The 13,866-nt window shown below is 53.7% G+C and overlaps 1 protein-coding gene and 1 long non-coding RNA gene across 5 annotated transcripts; one reads left to right on the forward strand and one right to left on the reverse strand.

The window, feature by feature from the left end:
- Nucleotides 1-128: 128 nt before the first annotated feature.
- LOC144334002 (uncharacterized) lies at nucleotides 129-2,334 on the forward strand. Its single transcript, XR_013403236.1, has 2 exons — nucleotides 129-483; nucleotides 1,911-2,334. It is a non-coding gene; the product is annotated as an uncharacterized LOC144334002 (long non-coding RNA).
- A 7,712-nt stretch (nucleotides 2,335-10,046) lies between these two features.
- ARTN (artemin) lies at nucleotides 10,047-13,524 on the reverse strand. 4 transcript variants are annotated; one of them, XM_077960633.1, is made up of 5 exons: nucleotides 13,387-13,524; nucleotides 13,012-13,160; nucleotides 11,566-11,692; nucleotides 11,051-11,213; nucleotides 10,047-10,980 (listed from the first exon to the last, which is right to left on the reverse strand). In XM_077960633.1, exons 3-5 carry the CDS (start codon nucleotides 11,623-11,625, stop codon nucleotides 10,517-10,519), a joined length of 687 nt encoding a protein of 228 aa, XP_077816759.1. In that variant the 5' UTR covers nucleotides 11,626-11,692; nucleotides 13,012-13,160; nucleotides 13,387-13,524; the 3' UTR covers nucleotides 10,047-10,516. The 4 variants fall into 4 exon arrangements, with proteins under 4 accessions (XP_077816759.1, XP_077816767.1, XP_077816761.1 ...); XM_077960641.1 differs by having other exon boundaries at nucleotides 11,051-11,189; nucleotides 13,387-13,471; XM_077960635.1 differs by lacking the exon at nucleotides 13,012-13,160 and having other exon boundaries at nucleotides 13,387-13,471.
- Between the last annotated feature and the right edge of the window lie 342 nt (nucleotides 13,525-13,866).

Consider the following 13,866-nt stretch of genomic DNA (forward strand, 5'->3'; position numbering starts at 1 on the left):
GCCGCCCCAGGCCCCCGCAGAGTCTAGGCCCCGCCGCTGTTCACCCTGGGAAATGTAGTCCATGTTGCGCCTAGCCGGAAGGCGGCGCCCTGCGGAGGAGGCCGGGAGCACGTGGGTTGGGGACCTGCAGAGCCCCGCCTGTCCTCGGCCTACCGCGGCCAGCAGGCATTCCGGGTCAGACCGGCGCGGGGCGCTGCGGCCCAACTGCTTAGTAGGAGAACGTGACTCGAGGGGCCCGAGGACGGAGGTGGGAGCCCGGGCTAGAGGGTGGAGGCTGGGGAGGTTGCCTGGTGGCTCTGGCGCTCCGCTGCGAGGGCATCCTCCGGCCCAGCAAAGGTGCAGCCTGGGAAGAAGGCGTCAGCACCACCCAGAGAAGAGGAGAGGGGACTTGGCACGCCTCAGGAAGGAAAAAAGGAAGGTTCTTGGGACCACCCAATAAGCAACCGGGAAACCACATACCATGGACAGTGCTCGGGGAATTTCGTAAGGTTTTTGGAAGTAACTTTATGTGTAACTAGAATAAGAGTAGCTTACATTTAAGTGCTAGGAGCAGGACTTTGCATACCTTAGGTTCAGTTTTCTTAGTAGCTCTGAGCTGGGTATTTTTATTCATCGTTTTCAGATGAGATGAGGAAATCGAGCTTGGGGAAAGTTAGGCTTATCTTGCCCTTGGCACAAAGACAGGGTGGCAGACCCTGCCATAGGTCTGGTCTGCCACAGGCCCCGGTGGTTCCTGCCTCTCAGCCCTCCAGTTGTATTTTATTGTTTATTAACTCCTGCCAGCTACCCTAGCAGGGAAGAGGAAAAAAATTAAAAGTGCAAAGAGCTCTGTAGTTTTGTTCAAGTGGAGGAAGCTGGCATTGACAGCAGCCGCTGAGGCCTGAGAAGGTCCATGAAGGCTTCCCTGAGAAGAGAAACTTGATCTGAGCTTGAAGAATAGAAAGCCTGGGAAGGAGAGGGGCTCATTTAGCTGGTAAGCAAAATCCAGTGGGACTCTAAGTCATTCAGCAAGGCTGAATGAATAGCAAGTAGGCCGGGCGCGGTGGCTCATGCCTGTAATCCCAGCACTTTAGGAGGCCGAGGCGGGCAGATCACGAGGTCAGGAGATCGAGACCATCCTGGCTAACACAGTGAAACCCCGTCTCTACTAAAAATACAAAAAATTAGCCTGGCCTGGTGGCGGGCACCTGTAGTCCCAGCTACTTGGGAGGCTGAGGCAGGAGAATGGTGTGAACCCAGGAGGCGGAGCTTGAAGTGAGCTGAGCTCGCGCCACTGCACTCCAGCCTGGGCGACAGAGCGAGACTCTGTCTCAAAAAAAAAAAAAAAAGAAAGAAAGAAAGAATAGCAAGTAATTTATATTCATTTAAAGGGAATATATGTGGGGTGGGGAAGGGTGTGAGTAACAGAGATGAGGTTGGAAAGACAAGTTGGTAGCAATAGATTCTTATAGGAGTTTGGACATTATCCTAAGTGCAATATGAAACCATGATGGGGTTTCAAGTGAGCTATGATGATTACATTTGCATTTAGAAAAATCTGTCTGCAATATGAAAGACAAATTGAAGGAAGAAAAAGAGGCAGGAGAATTTGGAAGGAGGAAATAGAAAGCCAAAATAAAGTAACTGATTCCAGGCCTGTGCCTAGGGTGGGAAAGACCTTGGGCCTGGTGCTCCTGGCAGTTTCACTGGTGGAGGTGGTGGTGGCCAGGGGAGATGGTGTTGGGAGTGGGGTTTAAGTGTACAAATTCTGGACTTAGTCCTGAGTTCAAAACCTGTTTGTGCCTCTTTCTAGCAATGAGACCTTAGCTTCTTCTGAAACTCATTTTAGTTAAGGGGGTTTTAGGGGTGGGGGGCTCAGCCTAGAGACCACACCTTTGTCAGTATGTGTTTTCTTCCTGCTTCCTATCCAGGGCTCCTCCTCACCCCTGGGGATTCCAGGGATCTGGCAGAGAAAGAAGCCCAGTCTCACCAGCAATGAGTCCTGAACATCCTTTGCAAACACTACTTAGGACAGATGGACTGAAGTAGGCCCTGGGGAGAGTTGGGGGCATTTCCAGAGGCCAGACCAAAGGTGATCTCCAGGAGATTTGGATGTTAGTGCAGGACAGCTTAGAGCCAAGTGGCGGATAAGTCTTTGGGAGCCAAAAGGGCTCTTCTCTAAGGAAGAATTGTAGACCTATAGAGGCAAGAACCTGTGGCAACCCTGGGAGGGGTCTTCAGATTCAGGAGGGAACATCCCAAAACTCAGCAGATGGGGAGAGGGAGCTTTTGTTGGTCAACTGGAACCACTACCAATCCATGTTCATGTCAAATTAAATGATCACTTTGAAGTTTTTCAGCCTGCCAAAATCATGTGAATTTGGTCTGCAAAACCAGACGACTGCCTGCTTGTAGTTAAGAATTCTAGGCCGGGCGCGGTGGCTCGAGCCTGTAATCCCAGCACTTTGGGAGGCTGAGATGCGTGGATCACGAGGTCAGGAGATCGAGACCATCCTGGCTAACACGGTGAAACCCCGTCTCTACTAAAAAATACTAAAAAACTTGGCGGGCGCCTGTAGTCCCAGCTACTCGGGAGGCTGAGGCAGGAGAATGGCGTAAACCCGGGAGGTGGAGCTAGCAGTGAGCTGAGATCCGACCACTGTACTCCAGCCTGGGCGGCAGAGCGAGACTCCGTCTCAAAAAAAAAAAAAAAAAAGATTTCTCGGGGAGGCTGGGTGCAGTGGCTCACGCCACCAGCACTTTGGGAGGCCGAGGCAAGCGGATCACGAGGTCAGGAGTTCGAGACCAGCCTGGCCAACATGGTGAAACCCTGTCTCTATTAATAATACAAAAATTACCCTGGTGTGGTGGCAGACACCTGTAGTCCCAGCTACTTGGGAGGCTGAGGCAGGAGAATCTCTTGAACCCGGGAGGTGGAGGTTGCAGTGAGCTGAGATCACACCATTGCATTGCAGCCTGGGCAACAGAGCAAGACTGTCTCACAAAAAAAAAAAAAAAAAAAAAAGAATTATCAGGGGGAGATTATTCCCCCTTCTTAGTACCAAGGTTGGATGCAGGCAGTTTTCTTTGTAGTCCCCTGGTTTGAGGGAGAGAGTTAAGTCAGACAGGGGCAGGTTTCTTTCTAATTCCCCCTCACAGTGTGGGCATACACTGGCCTTTGAGGTCCTGGCCTTATGGAGAAGTTTCTAAACAGACTCCCCATGGTGAGGGGGCCCTGGGCTTTGTCTTTCTCATAAGCTCAGGGACACCTTGAAAACCAATGATCAGGTTCACTGGGTTCGGCAACTGCCCTCAAGATGAAAGCCAATGATAGAGCTTTGCTTACCTTTGTAGCTTCTTGCTTTCATTTATTTTTTTTGGCCTCAGCGCATTTCTTATGTTTTTGCCAGCTTACGGATGCATTTAATTTTAAAGACAGATAGAGTCTAATATTTAAAGTTGTTTTCAGCAGGAAGTTTAGCCCAAGTCCTTAGGCTACCATGTTGCAAGAAAACCTAATGGGAAGCTTTCGGCTCTGCTGCAGCTTGATTTGTGTGCTGCATCTGGCCCTGTTGGCCACTCCCTCAGCTCTTCTGTTTGGTTTTGTTTGTCCTGACACTCTGACCACTCCTGTTTGGTTTCCTTCACTGGCCTGTCCCTGTTCCTCCCCCTGCTCCTTGAATGTTGGTTCTCCTTAGTCTCTGCTTCTTGTCTTAGGCCTCATTATCTCACCACTCCCCTGGCTTCAAGCTGTGACTCCTTGGATTTCTCCAGCCCAGACTGTCCTGAGTTTCAAACCTGCATATTCAGCTGCCTCCTGGCCCTCTGAAGTTGCCACAGCACCTGAAGTTGAACATGTACAAAACTGAACTCACATTTTCCCCACATCTTAACCCTATCACATACTAAAATACTACATCCCCTGGGTTCCGTACCAGTCCCCAAAGGTAGACACCTGGAAACCATTTCTTAGCAAGCCCTCACCTCTCTTATTGCCCCTCACATCTCTTCTGTCCTTGCATATTGCTTCTGCCCTAACTCAAGGTACCTGTGCTTGTTGCCTGAACAGCTCTAACTATGGCAGCTCTAGCTGGCTCCCACCTTGCCTCTTCCATCCATACTAGACACAGAAGCCAGTGATCCATCTGAAACACATCTCTAACCAAGCCCACTTAAAACCCTTCAGTGGCTCCTTTCAGAGCAAAGGCCGAGCTCCTTGGTATAACATTCAAAGGCCTTTGTGATCTCTCCAGCCTTTTGTCTTGATGGAGACCCTCCCCAGGTCCACTGGAAGCTGCTGGCAATCCTGGGAGCACACCAGGCTGTTTCACACTTCCCTGTCTTTGTTCATACTACTTCCTCGGCTGAGAAGGCTCTGTGTCATTCTGGATGCCATCAGGAGAGAGACACCACACAGTCAGCATGCAGGGAAAGTTTAATGTAAGAATTTTGAACTGTAACAGGGAATTGAAGCTGTGATGAACTGGCTAGTAAAAAATAAAAAATAAAAAAAAAATAAAAAAAAAAAATCTAAAGAATATAGGACTAGCAGAGTCTTCAGGCTGAGATGGAGAGCCCAAGGAAGAGGCCCTCACCTCTCTACTCCATTCCTGTCCAGGGCTGAGGAGAACCACAACATGCAGGACAGGACATGGCCACAACAAACAGTGTAAATGTAGAAGTGAGAGGAAATAAAGGCAATCAGCAGTAACCAGTTTGGGTCCCATGCGTCCCATCCACCCTATAACCCACCCTGTGCAAACACACTCGTTTTTCAAGACTCAGTTCAAATATCACCTTTTCCACAAAGACTTTTCCTCTTCTGCATCTATCTAGGAAAAAACTGATTGTTCTTCCTTTGTGATTGTAGATTCTTCGCCCTCCTTGACACACATACCTATAACCTCAGTCATACTTCTACTGGGGTACTTGTTTACCCCCACCTAGGCTTGCCAGAAAAAATCAGGACAGTTATTTTTTTTCTGAGATGGAGTCTTGCTCTGTCACCCAGGCTGGAGTGCAGTGGCACAGCTCACTGCAGCCTCTGCCTCCTGGGTTCAAGCAGTTCTTCTGCCTCGGCCTCACTGAGTAACTGGCACTACAGGCATGCACGCTACTATCCCCGGCTAATTTTGTATTTTTAGTAGAGATGGGGTTTCACCATATTGGCTAGTCTGGTCTCGAACTTCTGACCTTGTGATTCGCCCACCTTGGCCTCCCATAGTGCTGGGATTACAGGTGTGAGCCACCGCACCTGGCCACCTATTTAATTTTGACTATCAGATCAACAACAATTTTTTTCGAGACGGAGTCTCACGCTGTCACCCAGGCTGGAGCGCAGTGGTGCTATCTCAGCTCACTGCAACCTCCGCCTCCCGGGTTCATGCCGTTCTCCTGCCTCAGTCTCCTGAGTAGCTGGGACTACAGGCGCCCACCACCATGCCCGGCTAATTTTTTGTATTTTTAGTAGAGACAGGGTTTCACCATGTTAGCCAGGATGGTCTCGATCTTCTGACCTTGTGATCCGCCAGCCTCAGCCTCCCAAAGTGCAGGGATTGCAGGCGTGATCCTGGCCTTTTTTTTTTTTTTTTTTTTTTTGAGATGGAGTCTTACTCTGTCACCCAGGTTGGAGGGCAGTGGTGCGATTTTGGCTCTGCAACTTCCACCCCTTGGACTCGAACAATCCTCCCACCTCAGCCTCCAAATAGCTGGACAGATGCACGTCACCACACCTGGCTAAGTTTCTATATTTTTGGTAGAGACAGGGTTTCACTATGTTGCCCAGGCTGGTCTTCAATTCCTGAGCTCTAGTGATCCACCCGTTTCAACCTCCCAAAGTGCTGGGATTATAGGTGTGAGCCACCACACCCAGCCAAATTTTTTATATAAGTATGTCCCAATGATTGCATTGGACATACTGAAAACAAGTATTTAGGCCAGGCATGGTGACTCGCACCTGTAATCCGAGCGCTTTGGGAGGCCAAGGTGGGAGGATCTCTTGAACTCAGGAGTTCAAGACCAGTGTGGGTAACGTAGTAAGAGCCTGTCTCTACTAAAAAAATAATAATAATTTAAAAATTAGCCAGTCATGGTAGAATGCACCTGTAGCCTTAGCTAGTTAGGAGGCTGAGGTGGGAGGATTGCTTTAGCCCAGGAGGTGGAGGTTGCAGTGAACTGAGATCGCACCACTGCACTCCAGCCCAAGGGACAGAGCAAGACCCTATCTCAAAAAAAAAGTGTATTTATTGTTTACCTGAAATCCTTTTTTTTTTTTTTTTTTTTTGGAGACAGAATCTCACTTTGTCGCCAGGCTGGAGTACAGTGGCATGATCTTGGCTCACTGCAACCTCCACCTCCTGGGTTCAAGCGATTGTCCTGCCTCAGCCTCCCAAGTAGCTGGGACTACAGGTGCCCACCACACCCAGCCAATTTTTATATTTTTAGTAGAGACAGGGTTTCACCATGTTGGCCAGGAGGGTCTCGCTCTCTTGACCTCGTGATCCGCCCACCTCGGCCTCCCAAAGTGCTGGGATTACAGGCGTGAGTCACTACACCTGGCCTGAAATCCAAATTTAACCAGATGTCTTTTACTTTTATTTGCTACCCTACCCCTACTTCCATCTCCAAGTATAGTTTCCTTGATGGCAAAACATGTTTCTCACTGGTCTCTGAATCCCTGAAACTAGCCCAATGCATGACAGTTCATACTCGGTTAATGTGAAGAGAAGGTAACTTATCTGGCTGCAGGGCTGAGAATGATTGGAGGGAGTTGTGACTGGAGACAGTGAGACCAGGTAGGAGGATGAGCAATAAACCATCCAAAAAATTATGAAGACTTCAGCAGAACAGCACTGGGGATAGGGAAAGGGGATGGATCTGCAGGATCTAAGGATTTGGTGACCAGTGCTTAAGGGACATGACAGAGCTTAAGAAGTCTAGGAGATTGCCCAAGTTTCTGGCTGTGTCACTGGATGAGATTGGTGCACTCACTGAGTAGGGAACACTGGGGAGGGTCTGGAAGCTGGACAGCAGGGAAGCTCATTGAGGAGCAGAGCAGGGTGGAGAAGGGTGGACAGCAGATCTGAAGGAGCAAATGGAAGACATCCAGTACAGATATGTTAAGCCTGAGGTCTCCCAGGACATACAGATAGAGGTATTGGAATTACAGACTTGGGGCTCAGGTGAACGTTCTAGGCTGGAGATAAAATGTGAGCATGATCAGCGTGGAGGTGGTAACTGAAACCACGGGAGCAGACAGTGCTGCTCAGGGAGACAGTAGAATGGGAAGAGGAGAGAGCGTCAGTATCAGAGCTCTGAGGAACATGAGAGGCAGAGAGAGGAAGAGGAACTCAGAATTCATCTGAGAATAAGCCTCTGGAGGAGTGGAAGGAGAACCCGGAGAGTATGGAACCAAGACAGTCACAAGAAGACAGCTTTTCAAGGAGGACTGATACTATCGAATGCTTCTGAGAGTTCAAAGGACTAAATGGCCTTTGGCTTTAGTATTGACCAGAGTCACCTGTGGCCCCAGGAGCTACAATGTGCCACCTGGTGACAGGTTATAGCTACTATGTGGTAAACAGAGGTACAGCTCTGCAGCCTGTTTCCTTTGGGGAAAACAACCTTTTCTTTCTTGCTTGCTTCTTGCTTTCTCTCTCTTTCCCCTTTCTTTCTTCCCTCCCTCCTTCCCTTCTTCCCTCCCTGCCTCCTTCCTTCCTTCCTCCCTCCCTCCCCTCCTTCCCTTCACTCTCTTTCTTCCGTTTGATTTGGGTTGTCCTGAATTGCATACTGAGGCTAGTTCATGTGGGAATGTGTTTTTGGAACTGTTGCTGTCTTGTTCCGGACTCTGAGATGTTGAGTACAAGCTATCTGGAGCCCAGAATGCAGCCTCCAGCTGGGGTGGGCACTATTCCCTGAAAAGCTGGCAGCCTGGGGAGTGTCGACAGCCAGCACCTTTGGCTTGGGCTGTGGCCCTGTCACTGTGAGCATTGTCAGAGATGGCTTCAGTCAGTCTCCTTTACTGGCTCTGGAGCAGCCATGTCTACTGAGTGGCAGGGTTTGGGGACTAGGCTAGGCTTTAAAGTCTTGCCAACAGGGGGCTGCCTGGCCCCAATAACCCTGGAATTGACAGAATGTCCTTCTCTGCCAGCAGCCAGCCTTCTGTAAACTGTATGGCCCTGGGGCCATTTTCTTTGCAGGAGGGAAGGTGGAACTAAGGATCCTGAATCCGTTTGGAGGCAGAGAGGGGCCAACAGGGTGTTTGAAGGGAACAAAGGCATCAACATTTTGGGAGCATCTAGAACTGGGGCAGTGAATGCAGAAGAGTGGGAGCACACACACATCTCTCCTCGTTGACCCAGAATGGGCACAGCCTTCAGAGAGCTCTTGCCAGCTCCTCACTGTAGCCTGGGTGAAGGGGGCACCTGTGCCAAAGCAGGCAGGCACACAGGCAGATTGGAAGGAATTTCTGTCAGCAGCGTTAAATGCCCTGTCCGTCTCATGGTGCTCTCATCCATCCCCGGCTGCAGCTCCTGCCCCTGTGCTGACAGCTCTCACACCAGTCCGGCCCAGACCTCCTCCCGCAGCTCCAGACCAGCAGATCCCACTCCCTCCTGACAACCCCTCTGGATGTCCCACAGTTCCTCAGACTTAGCATCCTTTCCGCATCCATGCCCCCATCTCATTTCCAAAGAAGAAAAATCACAGAGGCCTCCCCAGTACAAATGTATAGGACGTGGGAAACAAGGTTTCAAAGGATATTCAGAAAAGCTCAGGGACAGCCCTGGCCTTTTGGAGGTGACTTGGGGGGGGGTGGTGTGAGAGGCCAGGGTCAGCACTAACTTCTTTCTTCCCCACGAAGGTGTGGACTTCTTAGCTTCCTGTCCTTTTCTTTTGTTTCTTTTCTTTTCTTTTTGAGACGGAGTCTCGCTCTGTCTCCCAGGCTGGAGTGCAGTGGCGCTATCTCGGCTCACTGCAACCTCCGCCTCCCGGGTTCACGGCATTCTCCTGCCTCAGCCTCCCGAGTAGCTGGGACTACAGGTGCCCACCTCCATGCCCAGCTCATTTTTTTTTTTTTTTTTTGTATTTTTAGTAGAGACAGGGTTTCACCATGTTAGCCAGGATGGTCTTGATCTTCTGACCTCATGATCCGCCTGCCTCGGCCTCCCAAAGTGCTGGGATTACAGACATGAGCCACCGCGCCTGGCAGCTTCCTGTCCTTTTCATGCCACTTGCTAAATTGAATTTAACTAATTTTTACTGTAATTGTTTACTTATTGTCTGTCTCTCCTGGTTGAAGCTTCTCAAGGGCAGGGATCATGTCTGTTTTCACTTCTGTATCCTTGGCATCTGTCATATAATCAGTATCTGACATATAATAGGTGCCTAATAAATATTTGTTTGAGTTAATGATTATTCTTATTCATCACCCAAGATGCAGATCCTTCTGGGGCTCTTATCCTTTCCTGCCTCCTTATCCCCATGGAGCTCTGTGCTTCGTTCACCGGAGCCAGCACCCCACCGCACCCTCTCCCAACCCTCAGCTTTTTTTCAGATGCCCTCATGCCCTGGGCTATTTCATGGAATGTGGATAGTGAGTTAACCATGCTGGACTGTCTGCAAGCAGAGGCATGTGTATATCTGACAAGGTATCTTCAAGACAATTCCCTGGATGGTAAGACACTGATCAATGACTGTGGGGTGGGACAATGGGTGCTTCTCTGTGTCTTTACACTAAGCGGGGGCCTCAGAGATGCCACAGGTCACATAGACAGGGCTTTCTCCACAGAAGACTCTGCAATCTCTTTCCCCAGAGGTAAGTCCAGGCCCAAGTGAGCAGCCTGCCAGGACTAGTGACTGCACCCTTGCTGCCTGCCCTGCCCCTGCCTGTGTTCCATTCCTCCCATCCCGGAGCTGCTGGGTGGGGGCCGGAGATCCAGGTCAGGTCTGTGATTTCTGAGTCAGCCTGAGGTGTGCGAATGCGATCAGCAAGGCATAATCTCCATCTAGCCTCTTCTCCCCAGCCCCCCACTGCCCAGGAAAAGGATCTGACAAGCCACAGAAGTAAATAAATAACTTAGAAATAATAAATAGGGGCCAGCTCCCATGAGTGAGTACAGGCCAGTTCCAGCACAGGCGCTTTCAACCAAGCAACTGCAATATGTGTCCTTCAAAGGCTGTCCCCAAAGCGCCTGGGCGGAGGCTGATGTCTCAGCCACTGTAGGGTTCATCAGAGGAGGAGTCCCAGGTTCGAGGCCTGGCCAGTGCCAGAGTCTGTGAGAAGTGGGTCTGTAGGGCTCCCTAACTGAGGTCTCTGGTGTCTTTTAGGCTGGGATGGCAGGGTGAGGGCTCTGGGGCTGCTAGTCAGTTGTCCCTCCACCTGTCCAGGGATGATGTTCATCACTCGCCAGCAGGGGCCTCTCGGCTCTGAGGCCTCCGTCCCTGGCTGAGGCCACTGGCTAGTGGGACTCTGCGGGAGAGTCCCAGGCAGGAAGAGCTATCGGCAAGGGTCCAGTCTGCAAAGCCCTGGAGTGAGCCTTCAGCCCAGGCAGCCGCAGGCGGTGGCCGAGAGACGGTCCACGGTTCTCCAGGTGCTATTGACGTCCATGAAGGAGACTGCTTCGTAGTGCGTGGGTCGGCAGCAGGGCTGGCTGATGGGCCGGGAGCCCGGGGGCGGTCGGAGGGCCCCAGCGCCCAGTAGGCTGGCCAGGCTGAGGTCGTGCGGAGATCGCGCGCGGCGGCAGGAGCCGCTGCAGAAGCGGAAACGCACCAGCTCGTCGGAACGGTGGCCCAGGCCGAGCGCGCGCACTGGCACCAGCTGCGAGCGCAGGCGGCAGCCCCGCGCCCCCGCGGCCCGAGGGCGGCTGCCCGGGCCCCCAGCCCGCGCTGCGCGGCCCCCGCGGGGAGGAGCAGATGGGGGCGCGGGCGGCGGCGGCGCGGGACGAGAAGGCTGCGACGGCGGCCGCCGGGCTCTTCCACTGCACCAGCGGGCCGTGCGTCCCCCTGGAATGAGACCTAGTCACGCGCGGTGTCCCGGGCGAGCCCCTCCCCGCCCCCTCGCCCTCTCACCTACCCGGCAGGTGGCCGGCGGGGGGCGCCAAGACAGGCGCGGGGCCTTCGCGGGGGGCAGGGCTGGGGGGCGCGGGTCCCAGGGAGGCCTCTGCGACGCTGCTCAGCAGAGCCAGAGCGGCCAGGGTGGGCCACAGGGCAGGCTGCGCGGAGAGACCAAGTGGAGTCTCAGGGAGAAAGAGGGCGCCCAGGTGGGCTTGGGGAGGGAGGACCTCAAGGAGGGGCTGTCCTTGGGCTGAGATCAGGCCGGGGATGGGCTCCTAGCTGTGTGGAGGGGAAGCTCAGGAAGGGCGTACGTTCCAGTATAATGGGTTTGCTGCCTCTGGGAGCCCAGGGGAGGAATCACCTGCGTGCACCGACCATTCAGAGAAGTCCCGCTCCTCCTCCCATTCACCTGGTCCCTCCCTGACCATTTCCCATCCCACACCTAACCGCTGCGCAAGCCAAGCCCTGCTATCCCTCGCCGGTCAAGCCGCCTTTCCTCAGCTCCAGGTAGGAGTCACTGGGAGAAGCACTCACCTGCCGCCTAGGCCAGGGGCAGTGGGACAGTGCGGAGAGGCCTCCAAGTCCAAGTTCCATCTCTATCAACACCAGGAGCGCCCATCAGCCTTTGTTGAGCTGTTCCCCCACCCTCCTCTTGAGGCAGCTTGCAAATTAAGAGATGAGTTATCTTTTGGGAGGCCGTCCTGCCACCCCAGTTTCTCCAGGTGAGGAACAAGGGGCCTGGACAGCTGAACTCAACTCAGCAGAAGTAGCTGCACTGGGAACCTTGCTATGTGTTAGGTGCTTTGCAGCTATTCTTTCACAACTCCATGAGGTAAATGGTTTAATCCCCTTTTTCCAGATGAGCAAACAAGGCTCAGAGAAGCTCAGAGGTTGTCTAAGGTTACAAGGTCACACAGCTAGAGGGGAGAGAGGGGTCCTCTTTTCCCAGAACCTTCCTGCTCTGTGCTGTAGGGCTGGAGATGCTGGAAGTGGCTGGAGGGAGTTGTAGCTGGACACACTTGGTCCTGCAAAGGCCTTCACCCCAGGCTGCGGGAAAGGAAGCTGAGGCCTGGAGAAGAATGAGAGTGCTAGTTGGTCACTCTAAGAGTTATCTAATAATAGTGAGCTCCAAGCCTCAAGCTGTGCTGCCCACCAAGAGCTGCTTCACCTTGCCCCTCTGTGAACTGTGTTCTGGACCCAGAGCCACCTGAGTTCTCTCCTCTGACCATAGGGGTCCCCCAATGATCACAGAGCCGGGGGATGGTGGGACCCTCGGAAAACATGGGGCCTGGGCCATGGCTTCCTGTGGCCACCAGGGGGCAGAGCCTGCCAAGCCTGCAGATTCCAAGCAGGGTGGGCTCTTCCATCCCCTCAGCTACACTCAGGCCTGAGCCACTCCCAGGAGGGCCAGCTAGGCTTCCATACCAGCCTGGTCTCTGAGAGCTGAGCTACCCTGAGAGCTGGTCTAGGGCTGTCCCCTTCCCAGCCTCCTATGGATCTGGCAGTGTAGTCATGCTCCTAGAAGTTTCCGCCTTGAGCCATCGTTCCTGATTCCAGCCAGCCTCTCCTGAGCTCCCACTTCTGGCACTCCCAAACACCCTTTTGGGGCCCCAGAGCCTTCATAAGTCCTCATTAGCCAACCTCCTCTTGGGTCCCAGCTGCCACCCTCATCCCCATCCTCTAGCACACAGAATGCCTGCACACCTGTGGAACAGACCCCCAGGCCTTCCTGGGGTGGTCCTCCAGGTCCTGGTGTGCGACTCTTGGCTAAGTGGAAACAGGGCCTCCGGGCCAGGCCAGTGACTGTTCTCCGTGATGGAGAGAAAGGCAGGCAGGGCAGCCTTAGGAGCCCTCTGCGCTAGGGGGAGCCCGGGAGCAGGTCTCTTGAGGGCAGCTCAGGCCTTGCCTCCTACCTCCTTGTGGTCTAGGGCCATTTGGTTTTCTAGCCCTTGCCTCCCCATCCACCAGCCCGCTACTCACCACGGGGTCCTGCACCGTGTTCTTCTAGGCACCTTTCCGGGGACCAGTGCTGGGCTTTCCCCCGAAGCTCAAACGGCGCATGCCCAGGACTGTGCACCTCGCAGTGCCTCTTTTAGCCAAAAGTGTGGCCTTGGCAGCCAGTCTGCACCCTGTAGCGGCAGCGGGAGCGTCACATTACCGTGGGCCGGCAAGGCCAGCACAGTGCAACAAGCGACAAGAGGGACTGAGGGCCTGGGAGGGGCAGAGAACTGTGCCGAGGGCCCAAGAGAGGGAGGATGCAAGAAAGGAGATCAGGGGGGTGGTCCTGTCCACTCCCCCAGCCCAGGAGCGTCCATCCAGGGCTGGCACCAGAAACAGGCAAGTGGGCTGGCTTACCTCGGGTGTGGGGCTCCAGGTCCGGGTGGCAGCGAGGGCTGGGGCCCAAGGGACCTGCTGCTGGCGGAGCCCGCGGGCCTTGTCTGGAGGCCGGGCCCAACTCCATCCCTCAGCAGCCTCATGCCCGCCGCCGCAGCCGTCCGGTGTCAAATTCCAGCCCCGGCGTCACCAGATCCTGGGGTGGGGCTGGGAGCGCCCCTGCCCCGCCCCACCTTTCGGGGCTCACCTGGCTGCTCCACCCGTCGGATCCAGTCCCCCCTAGCTTGGCTAGGTCCCCCGAGGTTGGGAGGGGGGTAGATGCTAGGAGGGGCCCCTCGGATATGGAGAGTAGAGAACTCGAGCGGTAGAGAGGCACGGAAACTGGGAGTTGAGTTTGTAGACACGCGAAGTAGAGAGCCGGGAGGCCGGGCCGAGGGCGGGAGAAAGTGAGTGAGGGCGGGGAGCAAGAGGAAGGCCGGTCCCTGCGTGGGGCGGCTGACT

This window comes from Macaca mulatta, chromosome 1, assembly GCF_049350105.2.
Source record: "Macaca mulatta isolate MMU2019108-1 chromosome 1, T2T-MMU8v2.0, whole genome shotgun sequence".
Taxonomy (NCBI): Eukaryota; Metazoa; Chordata; class Mammalia; order Primates; family Cercopithecidae; genus Macaca; species Macaca mulatta.